Raw genomic sequence first — 19,604 nt, forward strand, 5'->3', positions numbered from 1 at the left:
CCTTTGCTGAACGTGCTTAGGGCCCACATGGGATTGAAGACCATGGATTCTGAGGGACAGCAGGCCCTAAGGCGGTGGGATTTTCCCCACCAGTTCAAGCAGCCTGGGGGTTGAGAGGAGGGGAAGGGGAAGAGAATGGTGATCCCTCCTGCAGCAAGGAAGGACACACCTTTGCTGCAGTTGCCACATGACTGAACCGGACACCCGGTCTTCAGAGTCACTGGCTAAGATTCTCAGCTCCACATTGGGGAAGAGGCAGGCCTGAGCTCAGAGTTAGAAATGCACTAGAACAGCTTATCCCTGTCTTCTGGCCCCGGGGTTGGTGTGACATCTGCCAATGTCTTGTGATACCACTTGTGTGGTTTAATGTTGGCTCTCTCTGCCAAACAATAAAAATTCTGTAATATTTGATTTGGGCCTTAGAGTATCAATAGGAGCTCAACTGCTACAAGGGATAGGTTGAGAGGAGGCAGGTGACTGAAGCACAAAAAGCAATTTAAGGCATAAAAAAAATTAGACAATAAACTCTCCAAAGTGGAACATGTTTATCACCCCATGGCCCCTGAAAAGATCTGGGCTTAAAATAGGTGCCAGATATCAGTAGGTAACTGTTGAGTGATCTCCAGCTGTGGGCTCTGCCACCTGGCCTTCACAGCCTTCTGTGAGAGGACCCCAGCTCGCCTTTTCCTGTTTATCTCCTAGTCCTTCACAGCGGTGCGCATACCTCATGGAAACGGATTCCACATATGCCCCTTCCTTCCTCACTCTGTGTGGCCTAAGAAGCCTTTATTAATACTGGGCTTTGTTCCTGAAGCACCCTATCTCAGCCCCCATCCCTCCCTTCAATCTCAGCATTACACCTGTCTGAAACAGCCAGCCTTCAGTATTGTGGATAAGAGTGTGAATAAATAGAGATGAGGGCATTGGTTAATGTGTCAGAACATTCACTGGGGATTCCCATAGACACCTCTAGAAACCAAGTCCATGAAGAAGACTGTGCAAAGAGGCCCATCATAGCATTGTTTACAGTTGTAAAATTTGAAATCAATCTAAATGTACAGCAGGAAGGGATTAAATGAATTATGGTACGTAATTAGATATTATACAGCCATTGAAGATGATATATAGCTATATTTATTGACAAGAAAAACTCATTTTTGAATGAAAGTAGGTTATAGAATTACATGTATGATATGGTCTGCATTTATATAAAATTATATATATATGGGAAGGATGTTGATCGAATTGTTAACTATGGTTGCCTCTAGGGATGGAATTTCGCATTATTTAAAATTTTTATACTATTTGATATTGCTTGGAATTTCTGTGTATTACTTTTATAATCGTAAACATTAAATAAAGCTATTTTCATTATGGGAAAACAATCCACTGCATCCTTTTGAGGCCTACTTTATATGTACATCTCTGGGAAGCTTTCTTTGATCTACTCTTCACCCGCCCCCGGCCCACACTGGAGTGGGAGCCCTGCCTCCTTTATAGCTCTTGGCATGGCACTTTGTCATCCTCTTAAACCTCTGGTCTTTCTCTCTTGTGTTTGTTGTGTTATCTCATTAGCCTCCATGGCTCTGAACTCCTTAAGGTCATGGATCGTGTTCCTACTCATCTAGGTGCCGTCCTCCACTTCCAAAGGCAGCCTCAGGGGGAAGTGACTGCCCTTCAGCTGTGGAGATTACTGTTTTACGAGCCTGTGGGCCCAGATCTTGGGGTTTTTCACGAGGTCCAGAAATCAGGCCTGATTTGGGGTTCAGTAGGCTTTGCTCTGGTTGGCAGGATTGGTGCTCAGTGTTCCAGGTGGGGCCTGCAAGCGGGGAGGTGATAGCCACTTGCTCCACTGCTTGCCCCAGAAAGGCCTCCCCCCTTTGCCTTTGTCTGTTGTGGAAATGCCCCTCTGGCTCTGATGACCAGACCTCTGGGGCAGAAATCCCCACAGCCCCACCACCGAGGCTGCTCAGAGGAAGCCAGCTGCTCAGCCTCTGGGTCCAGAAAAAACCCCAAAGAAAAACCCTGTCCAAACTGAGATAGGACCTTTCCCTAAAGGGATGTGACGATTGTTTCCAAATGACTGCCCCCTCCTAGCTTCAGAGCTCTCAGCTTCCTCTTCCATTATGAGTGACAGTGATGATGACCATAGGGGCCCAGTAGCAGGTGTCCCCTTGGGAATATTAGCAGCCTCACCAGAAAAAGATGATGAGGCATGTGGCAGCCAGGAACACATGCAGGGCAGCGTCCAGAGTGCCCCGATAGTCCCTTCCCACCCCGGGACCTAATAACCAAGAGCTGCCATGCGTTTAACACCTACCCTGTGCCAGCAGGCTCAGGGCTTTGAAACTCATCCAGCACCACGGCTCTGCCAGGTGGGCGTCGTTATCTCCATTAAAAGACTGAAGCTTAGAGACCTTAAGCAGCTTGCCCAAGGTCGCACCAATCTGCTTGACTCGGCTTGTCTGCACCCCCATATCCCATACGATCCAGTCGGGGATGGACAAGGAGGACCTAGACACTAACCCACTAAGTTGTTTTCTTAAAGACCTGAACAAATCCATGGAGCAGGCCTGTCAAGGAGAAGCTACCCACCTGACCTTGTAGGCATTTGAGCTTCTCTCACCCTGTGAGATACTCTCCCCAGATGTGCTCAGTGTGTGGCAGGGGCAGAAGCTGGAAGACAGAGAACAGCTTGGGTGAGTAGCTGGGGACCATTAATGGCAGAGAGTAAAAACTCGACTTGCTGCGAAACCCCAGACAGTATCCAGGGCTAGAGCCGGTGGAGGTGCATCTCCATTCCAGACCTGGAGGCCTCTCAACTTCCCTGTTGTCCTTAGTTCTTAGTCCCACGGCTTCCTCCATGCTTAAGTCCTGTGACTTGAGGGTACCTGAGCATGTCTTTATTCCTTGAGCCCTGGTGCGGGCGCACCAGAAGGGCAATCGGTTGGTCCCCTGACATACCACCCTAAAGGATGTTAGGAGTTGTAGCGCCAGAAAAATCTCCCCGGGAAGCTGTTGCCTCGAAACCGGGTGGCTGGAGTGGTCTCTGCAGCTCCCCCTGCTCTGGCCTTGCATCCTGTTGTCTGAAGCAGCTGAGCTGCCTCTGTCTTCTGGGCAAGAGGCGGGGGTGCTCCTAGGATTGACACTGCTGGCTGGAGCCTACCTGTCCCTTGGGAAGCCGGGCACCAGTCTAACGGGGGGTCAGACTTTGCTCTCAGGGCTCAGGCAGGACATGCTTGTCAGAGGTGCCTTCCTAACACAGCCCTTTCCACAGCCCACTTCTCCCTTCCTCACACCTCAGTTTCCTCATCTATAAAATGATGAATTTAGACTAGCTCAGTAATTTAAAATGTTGTGGCAGCAGAACTAATTTTTTAGACGTCTGTACCAAAGTCCAATATTCACAACATAAAAATTTTTATTTTGATTATTATTATTTCAAATTTATAAGATGTACTTATTAAGCAGTTAGTAAGTGCTCTGAGGCTGTTAGGATGAACAGGATGGTTGCTGATTTACACCAACCTGTGCTTCTAATTCATTCTCTTACCTGTTTTTGGTTGCACAATGAGAAAATCAGGAAAAGCCTGATCACAGAGTTAGTAGTTGGAGTAACTAATGTTTGTTTGTTTGTTTGTTTTTAAGCTAACCTTGCAACCTCAGGATACTGAAAAAGGAATAGAAGAATTTGCTTTTGTTGTTTCAGAGATGAATCATTAACAATATATTGGACGGACCATATGTAATTGGCAAAACCCCACAGTTTTGGCCTGCAAAAACAGCGAATTCGTATAATTCAGTCGAATAAGAATAGCTAATGTTTATTTCCTGTGTGCCAGGCCCCATGCCAAACACTTTGGAAGCATGATGTCACTTAGTCTACACACAACTCCCCGTGGTACAGGTAAGGACGCTGAGGCACGGGCATTGTCAAAGGTTGCCCTGGCGACCAGAACCTCCAACTCCAGCCCCCATCCCAGCAGTCCAGGCCCAGCCTTGCCCGGGGTTAATGGGGTTCCAGGTCAGTCCGCCTCCGCCCACCCGCGGGGAGGGGAAAGCATTCAGTCTCTATGCCCAGCGGCGCCCCTCTGCCCGCCCGAGGCCCAGGAGCTGTTTGTTTTCTTAACGGGGTTAACCAAACCTCCGGAACAGCGCCGGCGGCCCAGTAGAAGCCGAGCCCGTGAAAGGGGCTTTGTGTGAGGGCAGTGGAAGGCGAGGGCCGAGCCAGGGCGGAGACGCGGTCCAACCCACCCGCGCGCCCGTGACCAGGCGGCCCCAGGAGAGGGGGCGTGTCGGGGGTGGACACCTCTGCCCCCAGCCCTTCCTGCCCTCTGCTTGGCCCTTGATCCTCATCTCCAGGCTTCACGTCTGTACAGTGGGGCGAGAATGGCCCCCCTCCCTGGCAGGGCTGGTGTGGGCGTCAAGAGACAGGTGTTTACAATGTGGCCCCCAACCAGGAGCATAAGCATCACCAGCGACCTTGTGGAAAACGCACTGGGTCAGACTCCACGCCAGGCCTATGCATTCGGAAAACCCCGGTTAGGGCCGTGTAATCTGAGACTGGAACTTAGATCACTGTTCACATACTGAGAGGGCCAATGTTTAAAGTATACAGAAAACAAACTTTTCCTTTGACTGTAATAACTGCTTTGGAGCGTACATCATGTCACGTGTTCCTCTTTACAGGAAAATATTCTCCATAAGTTGTTTTATCTCCCCAAAGACATAAATGTCTCCAGGTCAAGGATCTTGTTTTTCTTCATTTGGATCTTCACTCAGGTCTGAATGAAATGCTGTGGAATAAGGAGCTGCAGGTTTACTACCAAATGTTTTACGAGTCAGGTGCATCAAATCTCCCTCTATAAATGGGGATGAAAATCCACTGATTTGAGACTTCTCAGGAACAGCTGAAAATCAAGTAAGTGAATGAGGTGGATGATGGTCTTCAGAGAGAGAGAGAGAGAGCGAGAGATAAGAGTCTAACTCTGAAGGTAGGAAGAGGATTTCTGTTGTTATCCCTCTGCAGGCCTTCCTGTAACCCTTCAGCAACCCTGCTCCCTTCCGGCCTCTTTCCCAGGCCTTCCCTCCTCTCCCTAGCCTTTTCCCAACATCCCCCTCCCCCATTGATTCATACAGTCTTTCAATCAACAATGCTTCTTGTGAGCATCTGCTACATGCTTGGCACCATGGTGGCAAAACCCTGACAAGAGACCATGCCCCTGGCTCACTGGTACTGAGAACAATAAACAAACAGTAACAGTAATATTGGAATGAGTGCAGAGACAAGGTGCTACGATAGGATGGTCAGGAAGGAAGGTGTCTATGAGAAGGTGAGTTTTAGGCTAAGAATTAGAAGTTTTAGGCAAAGCCCACCAGGTGAAGAGTAAGGAAAAAGTGTTGCAGGGAGGGATTCCCTGGTGGCACAGTGGTTAAGAATCCACCTGCCAATGTAGGGGACACGGGTTTGATCCCTGGTCTGGGAAGATCCCACATGCCGCAGAGCAACTAAGCCCGTGCGCCACAACTACTGAGCCTGTGCTCTGGGGCCCACGAGCCACAACTACTGAGCCCGTGCACCACAACTACTGAAGCCCACGTGCCTGGAGCGCGTGCTCCACAACAAGAGAAGCCATCGCAGTGAGAAGCCCGCGCACCGCAACGGAAAGTAGCCCCAGCTCGCCGCAACTAGAGAAAGCCCGCACGCAGCAATGAAGCCCCAAGGCAGCCAAAAATAAATTTAAAAATTAAGAAAAACCCCACAAACCTTCTTTAAAAAAAAAAGTGTTTCAGAGAGATGAAACAGTGAGTATAAATGTCCTGAGGCAGAAAGAGTTCGTTAGGTTTGAAGAACTGGAAGAATGTCGGTCGCTGTGGCTGGAGCCCCATGCATGAGAGGGTAGGAGAGAAAATGAGAGATGGGCTGGGTCATTTAGAGCTGTGTAGACTATGGTGGGGAGGGCGGGTTTTGTTTTAAGCACAACGTGAAGCCTTTGGATGGTTTTAAGCAGATGCCTTGACGGTCTGTGCTACTAGGTAGAGAGTAGACCTGTTATGAGGGAGAGAGGCAAGGAAAAATGAGAGGTCCATTAGAAGATGTGGCAGTGTTCTGGGTGGTAGGAATAGAGACAGAGGCAGACCTTCATTAGGATGGGCGACCAAGAAGTTTAGAGGTTTGAGGGTCCTAGAAGAGGACTCCCTGAACAGCAGACAAGGAGAGCAGGGTCCCTGACTGATGGGGCCCTAGAGAACAAGGGAGGTAATGAAACACCAGCACTTCTCCTCATGGTGGATCGTTTCCCTTCCAGGAGGTTTCAGCTTCCTGATTCTGAGGCCCCTGTGAGATGGAATTTGGCGGGGGGAAAGTGTGGAACATGGTATTGGTGAGACCTGCTTGCCCCCTTATGGGGTCATCCTCTCAGCCTCTCTCTGGGGGCAGAGCTGGGAATGGGGAGTTTCTGCTCCAGCTCAGAAACACCTCTGCACTAGCAAGGGAGGGAGGGAGTCAGTGGCCCCCCAACCCCAGCTCCTACGACAGGTTCTCTGCTCCTTCCCACCATCAAGCTTTCTGCTGGGGTGAGGTCTGGGAGGCAGGGGCCTCGCCTTCCTCCACTGCCCCCCAAGACTATCTGGGGAGGAGTCAGTGGAGTGGAGGCTTGTGCTGAATGGGAAAGCTCCCTTAGGCGGGTGGGGGAAGAGCGCTGAGAGGTGGGAGCAGAAGCCTCTCCCAGCACAGGAGGTGAGAGAGTTCTGGATTAAATCCCGTCACACACCCAGAAAGACTCTGCCAGAAGAGTGGGCAAGGGCAGCCTCGTGCCACCTCCCACAGTCCCTCTTCCCCATCCATTGCCCTGCATACCAACATCACCCACCTGTGTTTCCAGGATGAGCCCACAAACTACCATTTTCCTAATACCTACTCTGCTGAGGGCTTAGCAGGGATTATCTCACTCAGTTTTCGTACACTCTCCTGAAGGAGGCATATTATCTCAATTTTGCAGATGAGCACAGATCTACACAGTTGGGGAAACCCAAGCTGTCTGACCGCTAAAGCAGAGCCTCTGTCCCTACACTGCCTCTCTTCCGCCTGATGAAGGTCTGGGCTGAAAGATGATTGAAATGGAGGAATGGATTTTTAAAATGAATGAATGGGGACTTCCCTGGTGGTCCAAAGGCTAAGAATCCGCCTTCCAGTGCAGGGGAGGTGGGTTTGATCCCTGATCTGGGAACTAAGATCCCACGGGCCGCGGGGCAACTAAGCCCGCACTCCACAACTAGAGAGACCGTGTGCTGCAACTAATGAGCCCGTGCGCTCTGGAGCCCACGCGCTGCAACAAAGAGCCTGCCTGCCGCAAAGAAGACCAGATGCAGCCAAATAAGTAAATATTTTTTAAAAAAATGAATGAATGGGGCCTACGAATGCTGGAGGAAGGGGGACATCAAAGCCAGAGTGCGTCCAAGCTTTACCCCAGGCCGCGCTCCCAGGGTCCACGTTGAAGGTGGAGGGAAGGAGATGGGGGTGCAGCCTGGTCCTGGGTAAGGGTGTGAGGAACGCAAGGAACGCCCCTGGTTGATCTGGGCCCAGCCTCCCTCCTTGCCAATGCCCACAGGGGCTTACAGTCCTTAGCAGGCGCTCGAATAAGAGCAGGTGAAATTTGGCTCTCCCGCATTCCTGTCAATCACTGGGGACTCGGTGAATGTGGACATGTTGACAAACAGATGGCTCTCTGCCGGAGGGTCTCCATGTACTGCGGCCCCACTAGGCTCAGTGGGCGGCGCCCGCCTCGCGCTAGCGGGCTCCAGCCTAATCAGCCCCTTGCAGGACCCGGCGGCGCTGGGGAACGCCCTGGGCGGGGCCAACGTGGGGGCGGGTCCCGCAGGCACGAGGAGGCGGGGTCGGCGACGCCGCGGTCTCTGGTCGGAGCGCGGAGAGTTCGGCTGCAAGCGGCGCGTGCATGCTGGAAGTTCGCATCCCGTCGGTGGGGCCCGAGGCCGAGGGGACCCGGCAGAGCCCCGAGAAAGGCCACATGGTGAGCGGGGGCAGTGGATGGGAAGGGGCGCGGGGACCCGCCGGATTTCCCTGCGTCAAATGCAATGCGGACCCCGCACCTCGGGTTCGGGGTCCGAGCGCGGCGGCCCAGGACGTCTGGGGACACGCTGCCGAGGGTCTCTGGGCCGCTTGGACTTGCCAGCCCCGCCGACGGCGGTCCCGGCTCCTGAGGGACTGACTGCACGGAGCAGAGCCCCCCAGTGTGTGGGGACTTGGGAGGGTCCCTGGAGAGCAGCGGCGCTCCCAGGCCGCTTTGCGCCTCTGAGGGCGGAGGGTGGGTGCGTCGCCGGGAGCCGGTCCTGCTGCACCAACCCGCCAGGCCTCACGCGCACCCGGCTGCCCTCCCGCGCCCGCCAGGTGTTCCGAGTGGAGGTGCTGTACCACGGGCGCAGACACACCGTGCAGAGGCGCTACAGCGAGTTCCACGCGCTGCACAAACGGGTGAGGCTGCGCCCACCACCGACAGACCGACCCCGGCCCGGCTCCTTCCCAAGCCCTGAGAGGCAGGCAGACGAGCTGGCGGGCCCCAGCCTCTGCCACCCCCATTACCGGGCCCTAGAGAGCTCAGGTCGTGGGCACAGACCTCCCTGCGGGCTGCGGAACGCGCGCAAAGGGTTAGGTCCCACGTGCTGCCCGTGCCCCTGCGCGGCTGGTCTGGCGTCGGGCGTCTTGGGGGCGGACGGGGTTGTTGGGGGCGCCTCTCGCCCTTGTCCCAACCACTGCTCACCACGCGGGCGTGTCTCAGGGTACAGCCTGAAGTTTGGGGGTGTGGGTGGCAGGGAGGACTGGGGAGGGCTCCTGGCTAGGATGAAGTGAGCTTGAGGGCTCAATCGGGATGCTGTGATCGCACTGCGGTAACCTCCTGGCAGATCAAGAAACTGTCCAAAGTGCCCGACTTCCCCTCGAAACGCCTGCCCAACTGGAGGACCAGAGGACTGGAGCAGCGGCGGCAGAGCTTGGAGGCCTATATCCAGGTGTGTGTGGGTCTCACTCTGTTGCCTCTCAGCCTGCTGGACCAGAGGTGTGACACCGGCAGAGAGGTGCGGGGGATTGGGGTGAAGGGGACCTACATTTTGGCCATGTTCTAGTACTTCATCCCTCTCTGAATTGGTAGGATTGAGTGAGGTAACCAGGAGGCAGATAGTCCCAGTTAAATGAAGGCTAGCTCTCTTTCTCCAGGGTGAGATCCTGTGCTGCCCTCCTGATAAGGGTGGAGATCCTTCCCCCCCTCTCCCACACGGTTATGCCCAATTGCAGGCCAGGCAGGCTTCGTGGGCCAATCTGTATAGTCACCCAGGGCCAGTGCTCAGAAGGGCCCTAGCTTGGTTTAATGCTCTGCTCTGGCTGTCTTGAAATTCTTTATCATTTTGGAAGGGCCCACGTGTTTTCAATTTGCACTAGGCTCTGCGTATTACACAGCTGAATCTGATTACAGGTTGCCTCTGTTCTCTTCTCCAGGGCATCCTATACTTGAACCAGGATGTGCCCAAGGAACTACTGGAATTCCTGAGTCTTCGCCACTTGCCCATAGTCCCCAAGGCCAGCAGCTGGGGGTGAGCATCTCTAGAGGCGCTTGGCATGAGAGGGGCCCCAGTGTTGTGGGGACAGGGGCTCTCTGCAGCCAGCAGGTGAGGAAAGGTTTTAGAGGTCAAGCCCCTTTCCTTCTTGTATCTGCCAGGCCCTAGCCTGGTTCTTCCTCTTTAAGACACACCTCCCCAGTAGGCTTTCTTGACCCCTGTGGAGGGGCTGTTTTCTGAAGAGCCTTGGCTACCCCGGGTGCCTCCCAAGCTGAGTTTGTTACAAATAGAAGCAGCAGTCCCCTGGGAGGTGAAATTCTGGGCTTCCGCATCTCCACCCCTGCCACCGGCCCCCCCCCCCCCGCCCCCCCCCCGGGCATCCCCCGGCAGCTCACAGCTTCTCTCTTCTTTTCAGCGCCCTGGGGGAGTTCCTGCCCAGCAACAGCAGGCAAGTCCAAGTCCCTGTCTGCACTGGGTTCCTGCTGCCCCCTCGTGGCCATACGCCAGGGCCTGTCGCCTCTGGCCTGTCCCCATGCTCCAGGTTTTCATGTTGTTGCCTCCTGAGCCCACTTCCCACTTTTCCTGTGTGGGTCCTTGGTGATCTCAGTCCTTAGTCTCCACCCAACCTGACACTTTTCTCTGTTTCCCCCTCCACTGTTCATGACCCCTTTTCTTCCCAGCTCACAGCTGTACCACCGGCCTGTTATCAGCTTCTGCATGGATCCTTATATTTGCATCCCATCCCCAGGTGAGGAGGTGCCTCTGACCCATAATCCACACTTAGGGCCCAGGTACCAGGGTGGGAGTGAGGGTGAAGTTGATATTTCTCAGCTCGCAGGACCCCTAGGCAGCATCTCCCTCCTACTGCCCCCCTTTGGGGCCACACCTCCCTGCTGTTCCTGTGCCCCTGTAGCCTGCTTTGTATTTTCCTCCAGGAAGTAGACATGGTGAAATGAGCTTGGCTCCCCTAGTCTCCATTCTTTAGCAGCCTGGCTTTACCAAGATGTGAACAGAATGTGAACTGGGAATGCCAAGGCCTCATTTGAGGTGGCCAGCTGCTACCTGCTGCCTTGGCAGGGACCCCTGTTCTCGGGGAACAGGGGGTGCTGAGCCTATGAGCAGGAGCTCAGGGAGCTGCAGGCCTGCAGCCAGGCCCACCCCACTTCTTCTTGCCCTGAAGCCCCTACCCCTTACTCCTGTTTTCCTTGTGTCCTAGAGCCTCTGCCCAACGTGGTGGTGAACGGTGTGCTCCAGGGCCTCTATAGCTTCAGCACCAGCACAGCTAAATCCCAGCCCGAGGCTGCCTGTCACCCTGCTCCAGTGCCACCGATGCCCTGACCAGTCCAGAGGGCTTTAGGCCACCTGCCAGGACAGTCATGGACCTCAGTCCTCTGAAAGGGACATGGGCTGGGTCAGCCTTGGCCTGGACCCCGGACTCACCACCCTCCACCCCTCCAGGCTCAGAACTCAGCTGCACTGGTGTCTGAGGTGGTAAGATCCTGCACTCCTAGAGCCCAGGGGCCAGGGTGGGGACAACAGAGGATAGGGAATAAAGGGAGAATTCCTTTAGAATGTTTATAGCCCACCAGTTTGGAGGTGGGCTATGAAAAGGTACAGGTGTATTCCTTTACCTATGTCAGGAGAAAGGCGTGGCGGGGACATGCAAAGGTTGAGGCACAGTGGCTAGCCAAGTTCAGAAGCAAGGGGCAAAAACTCCTGCTTGACATTTTGTGCGTAGCACATTTTTCTGTGAATGTCCAGATCTGTTTCCCCCTGCCCTCCCAGACTTGTGTGGCCAGTTGGAAATGTCTGGTTTGTGTTCATCTCTCCCTCATTTCTGGAGCATTTCTGGAGGGAAAGGGTTCAGGCCGGAACCCAAGGAGGGGACAGGCACCACTGCCACAGGAGCCCCAGACGGGCTGGCACTGGACTTAGGGTCGGATGGGGGTGCCGGAGGCCCCAGAACCCAGCCCATACGCAGATTATAAAAAAACACCTTTTTTTAATCGGTCAGTGTTTGTTGGTAGGAGTTTGTTACAAAACTGGGCCCACGGGCCCGCAGAATGTGGGGGGAGGGGTCCGCTCCGTCAGACGCCAGCACTACGGCCAGTGCAGCATGGAGCCCTGTGGCGGGCTGTCTTCACCCCCAGGAGGGCAACAGGGCCACACAGACAGTCGCTCAAAGGGAAGAGGTCCCTGGGGCCCTACTCCTTGGCGATGGCAAAGGGCTTCTCCACTTCGATCTTGCCACAGTCTGCGATCGTCACGTCCTTCAGAGGCCTGTCCCGACCGTCTGTCTTGGTGCTCTCCACCTTACGCACTACATCCTGGGGAGGAAGGCAGAGTGTCAGGCGGTCTGCTGGTCGAGGGAGACGGGCCCCAGCGTGTGGCCGCGAGGGCTGAAACCTGCACGTGATGAACAGCGTAGAAACCACGAGGCACCAAAATCCTAAGGGCATCGTGGCCGGGCGCCAGCCCAGGGCAAGTAGAACCCAGATTTGACAACAGGAGGATGCAGTAGTTTCGATCCTCTGAAGTATGACCCAGGCTGGGCTAGGGGTGAGGAGGGGGGCGGCTGGGGAGAGGGTGCCAAGAGGCTTCTCCGGGACAGCGTGTTCGGCTGGGCCCTGTACAACCGACGGTGGTGCCAGGACATGCCTGACTGAATAACGGGATGGAGGGTCCTCAATTGTGCAGCCTCACCGAGACCTCCTGGCCGGCCTCTGCCTGGGGCCTGGAGGGATTTAGAACTTGGAGGCAGGACTTCCCTGGCGGCCCAGTGGTTAAGACTCTGTGCTTCCATAGCAGGAGGCACGGGTTCGATCCCTGGTCGGGGAACTAAGATCCCGCACGCTAGACGGCATGACCAAAAAAAAAAAAAAGAGCTCGGGGGCATAGAGAGAGAGGCTGTTTAGTCTCAATTCCCCCCAGGTTTGTAGAAATAAACACTGGTCAGAATCTGTACATTCCCTTCTGGGAAAGGGATAAAATATATGGATCCCCTGCCCTGGGGTCTGTGTCAGATCCCTGGTCAGGGTTGCCCAGGGTTAGTCCCTCCCCCGCAAACTCACCATGCCCTCTAGAACTTTGCCGAACACTACATGCTTGCCATCTAACCAGGCTGTCTTGACCGTCGTGATGAAGAACTGGGAGCCATTGGTGTCTTTGCCTGCGTTGGCCATGCTTACCCAGCCAGGGCCATAGTGTTTCAGCTTGAAGTTCTCATCAGGGAAGCGTTCACCATAGATGCTCTTCCCTGGGAAGAAAGAGTAGGTCAGGGGAGCTGGGGGAGCCCCAACGAAGCAGATCTTAAGGGCGAGGATTCCAGAGGCTGAACCTGTCCCCCGTGCCAGGCCAGGCTCCAGTGGAGTACAAGGACATACAAGCTGTTCCCTTCTTACCCTCTGGCCCTGGAGCCAAACCATACTGACAGCCCAAGTGGGACATGAGGCCAGGATGATTTAGTGAATAGCTCACACAATGATTACTTTGAGAATATAGTTTTATGACTTTCAAATAAGGCACATATTAAAAACTACCTTGGCTGTGGCCTGCGAGGCCTTCCATGGGGACTTGCTTTAGTGGAGGGAGGTGCTGTGCAGGATGCAGGGGAGGTAAGAACCCTCCAGAAAAGGAGGACTAGGGCTTCCCTGGTGGCGCAGTGGTTGAGAGTCCGCCTGCCAATGCAGGGGACACGGGTTTGTGCCCCAGTCCGGGAAGATCCCACATGCCGCGGAGCGGCTGGGCCCGTGAGCCATGGCCGCTGAGCCTGCGTGTCCGGAGCCTGTGCTCCGCAACGTTAGAGGCCACAACAGTGAGAGGCCCGTGTACCGCAAAAAAAAAAAAAAAAAAGACTGCTGTGGCTGACCAGCTTTTCTTCCTAAGAGCACAAACGATACTGAGGACACTCCAAAGCAGGAAGAGAGATGAGTGGGGAGGGGCAGGGAGAAGCAAAAGAGAGGGGCCGCCATTTGAGTTCTGGAAAGTCAAGAGCTTCTTATCAACGCATGAACCAAAATAAAAGGTGGCTCTGAGTGTGTGTACTGTGTCTGTCTGTGGAGGGTCTGTGGCCAGCATACAAGATAGTGGAGCCGAGAGGATCTCTACCCCATTCCAGAGATCCTAACCTAAGTTCCCAAGGCTGGTTCCAGGAGAAATACTGCAAAATACTGCACCCTTCTTTGTCCCGGTCCTCTCCTAGATATTCACACTGTGCACTAGAGGCCCCAAGAAACCCAGCAACAAAGAAGTAATTCTCATTTTGTTTTACCCAACACCTTTCAAACTTATTTGTGTACGAAACCTTTTTCCTCTTCAATACACGTATTTTCATCCTGTGGTTCCCAGAGTGGAACCAGGTTGGGAAGCTGTCCTAGACTGATGCTGAAGAGGTATTTCTGATTGTACAGTAAGTGGGAAGTTTGAAAATCACCTGGCCAGGAAGGACTCAACCAGACAGATAAGGAGATTGGGGAGCCTCTTTACGTCAGTTTTATATTACTTGTTCTACTTCACCAGGAGATCACGGCGCTGTGACTTGGGGTGTTTTCTAACAGCATGACAAGGAAGACTTGTTCCCCCTTCCTATCAAAGAGAGAATAGTTTTGGAGGGGAGTAGTGGGACCAAATAAAGCAATTTTAATTTGTAATGTGAAATGCGAAAATAAAACTGTCAACTCTTTTAGTTTTTTTTTAAGAAAAGAGGATTCCCATGTGAGAATCCTCTTTGTGCATCTCAGTGAACTGCAGGAATTCAACTACTGCTGCTATCCAGAAAATTCCCAAGTCTATATCCTTAGCTCCAATCACTTTACCAAGATATAAGGAGTCCCAAACTTAAACGGATAGTGAAGGTTTTAAACTCAACATACTTTGTCATCTTTCTCTCCAGACTTCAGTTATTCTTTTGACATTTGTTTCCTCCGCACGTTGTCAGTGTTGTCCTCACCCCCATCACGGATCATCCTTTTCTCCCATTCCTGCTACCCCCGCTGCAATCACGGCTAGTGCTCAGAGTGGGAACAGTGTGCCAGAGGGCTGGTGCAAGCATGAGAAACATAAAAAACCCACCCTGTAAGGCAGGAGCTAAGAGCCCCATTTCAAAGATGAAGAAACCGAGGTACAGAGGTTAAAGGCACCCCAGCTGTGAAGTAGCAGAACTGGAATTCAAACCAAGGTGGTCTGGCTCTCGAATCTCTGCTCTTACCCACTAGGTATCCTCCCTGGGTTCAGGCCCACATCGCCCGACGCAGGGGCAGCTGCACCAACACCCCTGCCAGTCTGCTTCTCCTGTGTCCATGTCCTGAATCTGCCACATTATTATCCCTCAAACTCCTTTGCGATCAGGCCTTGCTCCCATTCAAGTCTTCAGCGGATCCTCACTCTGTGGAGGACAAAGCCCTGGGTCCCTGGCCTGGCCACGGCCCGCCACTCTGGGTTCCCGGTGGGAGCTTCACTTCCATCCTCCTGACCCCACCTTTGGCCAAGTTCCTGCCGCAGACCAGACCTGAGCTCACGCCTTAACCCTGCTCTGCCCTGCCCATGCAAATTCTCCCCAGCCAGATCTGTCCCCGCTCAAATCTGTCCTCACGTTTACGAGGCCATTTCCTGATCACCTTGGTGCAAAGTGAGTCCTTTACTTGTCAGCACTTTGACGACGGCTGACTTTACTTACCACTCGCTGGGCACTACGCACTCAACATCTCACCTCACCCTCCCAGCACCCACAACTCTTGCCACTTACTCTACAGAAGAGGAAACTGAGGTTCAGAGGACTCACATGCCTGAGGTCACAAAGTAAGAAGGTGGCAGACACCCAACTGTGTGTGACTCCACGATTACAGTGCTTTTGTATCACGTCTGCTTTGTCTTTGTCGTCCAGCTAGCTATGACTTACATCTTGTATTATGTCACTTTCATAGTGTTTTCTCCTCGTTCTTCCCACCTCGACGACAAACCACTTGAGGACAGAGCCTGAGCCCTAAAAGCTGTGTTACAGCCCATTTGTGACTTTTCAGGTACTGGAAGTGAAAGGGAGTTGCCGTCCCACTGGTTTTTGCATCCTCAGCACCCACCACAGAGCCTGGCCCAGTAAATACTGATCGGTGGGGTGAGCTGCAGCTGTGTCTAAAGGAACCGCAGGCTGTGCACCCAAGTGTGGTGAGACCTGTTGGTTAGTCCAGGCTGTCTGTGTGTCCTACTGTACAAGTAGCGCAGGTGAGACTGCCAGCTCTTGTCAAGTAGTCTCTGGGGGGAGACTGCCAAGGAGAGCAATTTCTCCCACCCTTGCTGGGGCTTCCAAGGCCGCCCACACAAGCTTTGCATGCCTGACCTAGAATCACCTACAGGTGTTTCACTTTGCTCCCCCCCCCCACCCCGCCCCACAGGGCATACTGCGAGGCAAGTCACCGAGGCTGTAGGCCTGGATCAGTTGGTCTGCCAGCTGCGCGAGATTCTCTTATGTCCACCTGAAACCCATTCCTCCCTCTCCTTTGTACTGGGTTCCCTGGCCCTCCCACCTTGGGGGCTGCACTGACAGACCCCTCTGCCCAGAGGATTTGAGGTTACCTCCAGTGCCATCTCCCCGGGTGAAGTCTCCACCCTGGATCATGAAGTCCTTGATCACACGATGGAATTTGCTGTCTTTGTAGCCAAATCCTTTCTAGAAAAAGGGATGAGAAGGTGAGACGGTGGCATGAGGCACCAGGCAGACATTAAATAGGCCCTGCAGGAACCCAGCCCACAACAACAACTGCTCACAGAAGAGAAACCCCTGCTGGCAGATTCATCCTTCAACGTGCCACTGGGTGACCAGTAATCAAAGGCCAGGCCTGGAGCACACAGATCCAGGAAAGGCTATAAGACCGCACATTTCCTCTGCCTTTATACAATTCTACTTCATACATAATGCCTCCACCTTTCCCCTCTCGTTTTTTCCTAATCTAATCATAGGGAGAGAAGCAAGAAAACTGACCAAAAAAAAAAGAAAAGTTACCTGCTGACCCAATGGGAAGTTGGAATACAGACTTTCTTTTTTTTTTCTGTATGTGGGCCTCTCACTGTTGCGGCCTCTCCCATTGCGGAGCACAGGCTCCGGACACGCAGGCTGAGCGGCCATGGCTCACGGGCCCAGCCGCTCCGCGGCATGTGGGATCTTCCCGGACCGGGGCACGAACCCGTGTCCCCTGCATCGGCAGGCAGACTCAACCACTGCGCCACCAGGGAAGCCCCAGACTTTCTTAAATGGGGCATTCATTTCCTTAAAACCTGGAAAAGCTCTGGGCCCCTCACTCTGGTGCAGAGACCACAAACTAGTTTCCCTGGATGTTTTCTTTGGTTACTGCAACGTCTCAATGAAAAATTTTCTCAAAAAAAAAAGAATTCTAATTCTGGATTTAGTTAAAAAAAACGGAGAAGATATGATAATCCTGGGTTCCCAGTGCCAGAGAGCATAGCTGGTACTCCGTGACGGCCACTGCTATGGGTGGGCCACGCTCTGCAGTTCAGTTTGCCGCCAACCCTACTTGCCAACTCCGCTGCCTGTGAGCTTGGCTACCTCCGCTCTAGCCACTTACCTCTCCTGTAGCCAAGGCCACAAAATTATCCACTGTTTTTGGAACAGTTTTTCCAAAGAGACCGATGACCACCCGGCCTATATCTTCATCTCCAATTCGCAAGTCAAAGTACACCTGAGGAAAAAGACAATTTCAAACTTAGCCTCTTAAAAGGGTCCTTCCTAGGGAACCGAGGGCCCAAGAAGCTACCCGGAGGATGCGAGAAAACAGACCCATATTTTAAGAGCAGTTTCTGAATCTGATTTTGGTGGCGACAAAAACCCCATGAGAATCTAATGAAAGCTCCATTTGTTTACACTCTCCGTAGACTACAGGGTAACAACCTTTGCTCTAAATAAATAATGGGCCCAGATTCTAAAACTTAACATCAAAACACCATAAAGATGGGAGCCTAAGCACACCACTCAGGTGTAAACTATTACATTGCTGTGCTTTGTAAATGAAGTGGCTAAAATCTGGCCTACGTAGAGAAAAGACTGGCAATCTGGCAGGCGTGATCTTTCACCATTTCCTCAGCACTGTGGGGTATCTGCAAATAGGCGGCTCTGAGTCTGCAACGCCGGCCCCAGCTGGGCATCCTGGGCGCCAACGCCTGGGTCAGGGCTGGGCTCTCGGGGAGGGTCCGGGTCATTCTCCAATCTGAATGGGGGAGGACGACCCAGGCGCCAAGAGGCCACGACAGGGAAACTAGGGAGGGGCAGAGCCAAGGCCGAGGACGCCCAGGCCCGAGCTCTGGGACCCGAAATGCCTCGGACATGTGTGACCAGAGGCGCCAAGGCCGGAACCCAGGCGGCGGAGGGCAGGCCTCGCCAGGCAGGTCTGGAGACGGGAGGCTGGACCTTAACAGTGACTTTGGGCCCCTTCTTCTTCTCATCTGCAGCAGAAGGTCCAGGCAACAGCAGGAAGAGGACGGAGCCCACGATGAGGGCGGCGACGAAGAGCACCTTCATGTTCCGCTCCGAGAGGCGCAGCATCCACCGGGAGAAGCTAGCGCGGGCCTGGCTGCCGAGGCTGGAGGAGGGTAGGGGCGCGGCGACGTGGGCCCGGCTCCTCCACCGAGCGCAGCCGGGGGGAACCGGGGCTCCTGCAGGCCTCCTAGCGGGAGGTAGGCCCCATTTCCCCCTCTGGTTGGGCGCCAGATGGTAGGTCCCGCTGGGGGGCGGAGCCCGGCTCGCTGACTGGGCGGGCGGAGACGCGGGCTCGTGGGTGGCTGCCACGTTACTGTGGCCTCATTGGCTTCACAGCTCGTCGACGCCCACCAACAGGAAGGGGATGAGCGGAAGGCGACGCCCTCTCCAAGAGCCCCGGATTGGGCTTCTGAAGAGGCTACCAGCCCAAGCGGAGAGACCCCATGGCCCGCCGCGCTTTTGTGGGCGTGGAAGTCGTTTGGCAGGTGGTGACCGAGGCTTTAGGTTAGGAAGTCTGTGGATGGGGCTGAAGACACTTGTCGTTGTCCGTATTGGGCCAGTCAAGGGTTAGTCACACCGAATTGGGTTTAAATGTGACAGCCTCCAAAAACTCAGGGCACGTTTATGCCTACCCGGAGTATATAACCTTATACAGCTCCGTCTGTCTTGCAAAACTTGCTTCAAAACCCACTTCCTTTTGACTTAATCCCTGTCACTGTCCTACCTTTTTTCTCTCCCTTCTCTAATCTTACTGTGCTTACTGCTGTATGAGTCAACGCACACTATTGTATACTCTGGTTCTTAACTTCCTTTTTTTACCTGTTTTCCCAAGCAACTACATTTTAAATTTTTTATTTATTTATTTTGGTGAGAAACGGACTGTTGCTCTTACTTTGTATACAGCTCCCCCAACTGCTGCAGGGCTAAGTGCTCAACAAATGCTGGATGGAACAGCCGTCACGTTGGCACTGAGGTGGGAAATAATATCTGCAACGGTCTGAGGTTGAGTCCCTCTTTTCTAGAAACCTCCCGGAAGGTCAGGAGTAGTCGTCAGATGCGCCCCAGCAGTATTTCAGGGCTCCGAAGACGCTTGTTCCCAACAGTCCGCAACATATATACTTCAGTACTGCAAGTCTTAAAACACACACACACACCCAAAATTGCCACTGACATCTTTCTAAAGCTCGGAACCATGACATTATTAAATGTCTTTAATTTTCAAAGATTAACTTTACAGAAATTCCTGGTCTTCACAGCCCAGATTGTAGGTAGACATGGCTCCATTTCTATAGTCAAACTTGGCAATTTGGTCTCTATATAAGGTGCCGACCTGAGTTTGAGGTTATGCATGGCCACTGACATTACCTCGTCCTTTCTTACACTGAGGTCACTGCAGGCGGACTGCAGAGCTTCAACAGACAGTTCTCTCAAATAAATGCAAATAACATTTGCTGTTTCTAATTCTCACACCTCAATCCAGACCACCTCTCAATGAGGTGGAGGTTCTTCTACGTAAAACTGTTGCACTGAGAAAGATGATCTTTCAACCTCCTCT

General features: G+C 53.3%; 3 protein-coding genes across 8 annotated transcripts in view; 2 read left to right on the forward strand and 1 right to left on the reverse strand.

Moving 5' to 3' along the window:
* The window catches only part of SNX1 (sorting nexin 1), a 45,780-nt gene extending 40,545 nt beyond the window's left edge, over positions 1-5,235 (forward strand). Inside the window, exons 15-16 of one of the 3 annotated variants that reach the window (XR_003436393.1) lie at positions 2,549-3,907; positions 4,783-5,233. Coding sequence is in view for 1 of the 3 variants with exons in the window: in XM_027123266.1 (XP_026979067.1) it covers positions 2,549-2,554 (6 nt within the window). In the remaining 2 variants the exon portion in view is untranslated. Of the gene's footprint in view, positions 1-2,548 lie in introns of all 3 variants that reach the window. The other 2 variants (XR_003436394.1, XM_027123266.1) reach the window with 2 other exon arrangements.
* A 2,078-nt stretch (positions 5,236-7,313) lies between these two features.
* On the forward strand, positions 7,314-11,578 carry SNX22 (sorting nexin 22). 4 transcript variants are annotated; one of them, XM_027123275.1, is made up of 8 exons: positions 7,331-7,379; positions 7,881-8,030; positions 8,408-8,491; positions 8,920-9,024; positions 9,509-9,603; positions 9,983-10,015; positions 10,248-10,315; positions 10,784-11,578. In XM_027123275.1, the coding sequence occupies exons 2-8, from the start codon at positions 7,956-7,958 to the stop codon at positions 10,903-10,905; spliced, it is 582 nt and encodes a 193-aa protein (XP_026979076.1). In that variant the 5' UTR covers positions 7,331-7,379; positions 7,881-7,955; the 3' UTR covers positions 10,906-11,578. The 4 variants fall into 4 exon arrangements, with proteins under 4 accessions (XP_026979073.1, XP_026979076.1, XP_026979074.1 ...); XM_027123273.1 differs by having other exon boundaries at positions 7,339-7,379; positions 7,823-8,030; XM_027123272.1 differs by having other exon boundaries at positions 7,314-8,030.
* Positions 11,550-18,180, reverse strand: PPIB (peptidylprolyl isomerase B). The gene is made up of 5 exons (XM_027123276.1): positions 17,981-18,180; positions 17,142-17,255; positions 16,135-16,228; positions 12,639-12,823; positions 11,550-11,894 (listed from the first exon to the last, which is right to left on the reverse strand). The coding sequence occupies exons 1-5, from the start codon at positions 18,113-18,115 to the stop codon at positions 11,772-11,774; spliced, it is 651 nt and encodes a 216-aa protein (XP_026979077.1). The 5' UTR covers positions 18,116-18,180; the 3' UTR covers positions 11,550-11,771.
* Between the last annotated feature and the right edge of the window lie 1,424 nt (positions 18,181-19,604).

This window comes from Aethalodelphis obliquidens, unplaced genomic scaffold (genome assembly GCF_003676395.1).
Source record: "Aethalodelphis obliquidens isolate GAN/ISIS:26980383/991018 unplaced genomic scaffold, ASM367639v1 scaffold26, whole genome shotgun sequence".
NCBI classification, from domain to species: domain Eukaryota; kingdom Metazoa; phylum Chordata; class Mammalia; order Artiodactyla; family Delphinidae; genus Aethalodelphis; species Aethalodelphis obliquidens.

Bases quoted from the DNA above. Each gene is read 5' to 3' on its own strand.
- SNX22 (XM_027123272.1), top strand. From the start codon at position 7,706: ATGTTGACAAACAGATGGCTCTCTGCCGGAGGGTCTCCATGTACTGCG. The intron at 8,031-8,407 runs GTGAGCGGGGGC...CGCGCCCGCCAG, and splicing joins GCCCCGAGAAAGGCCACATG to GTGTTCCGAGTGGAGGTGCT. The intron at 10,316-10,783 runs GTGAGGAGGTGC...CTTGTGTCCTAG, and splicing joins TATTTGCATCCCATCCCCAG to AGCCTCTGCCCAACGTGGTG.
- PPIB (XM_027123276.1), bottom strand. From the start codon at position 18,115: ATGCTGCGCCTCTCGGAGCGGAACATGAAGGTGCTCTTCGTCGCCGCC. The intron at 16,229-17,141 runs GTAAGTGGCTAG...CCCTTTTTCTAG, and splicing joins TGGCCTTGGCTACAGGAGAG to AAAGGATTTGGCTACAAAGA. The intron at 11,895-12,638 runs GTGAGTTTGCGG...CTTCCTCCCCAG, and splicing joins GCAAAGTTCTAGAGGGCATG to GATGTAGTGCGTAAGGTGGA.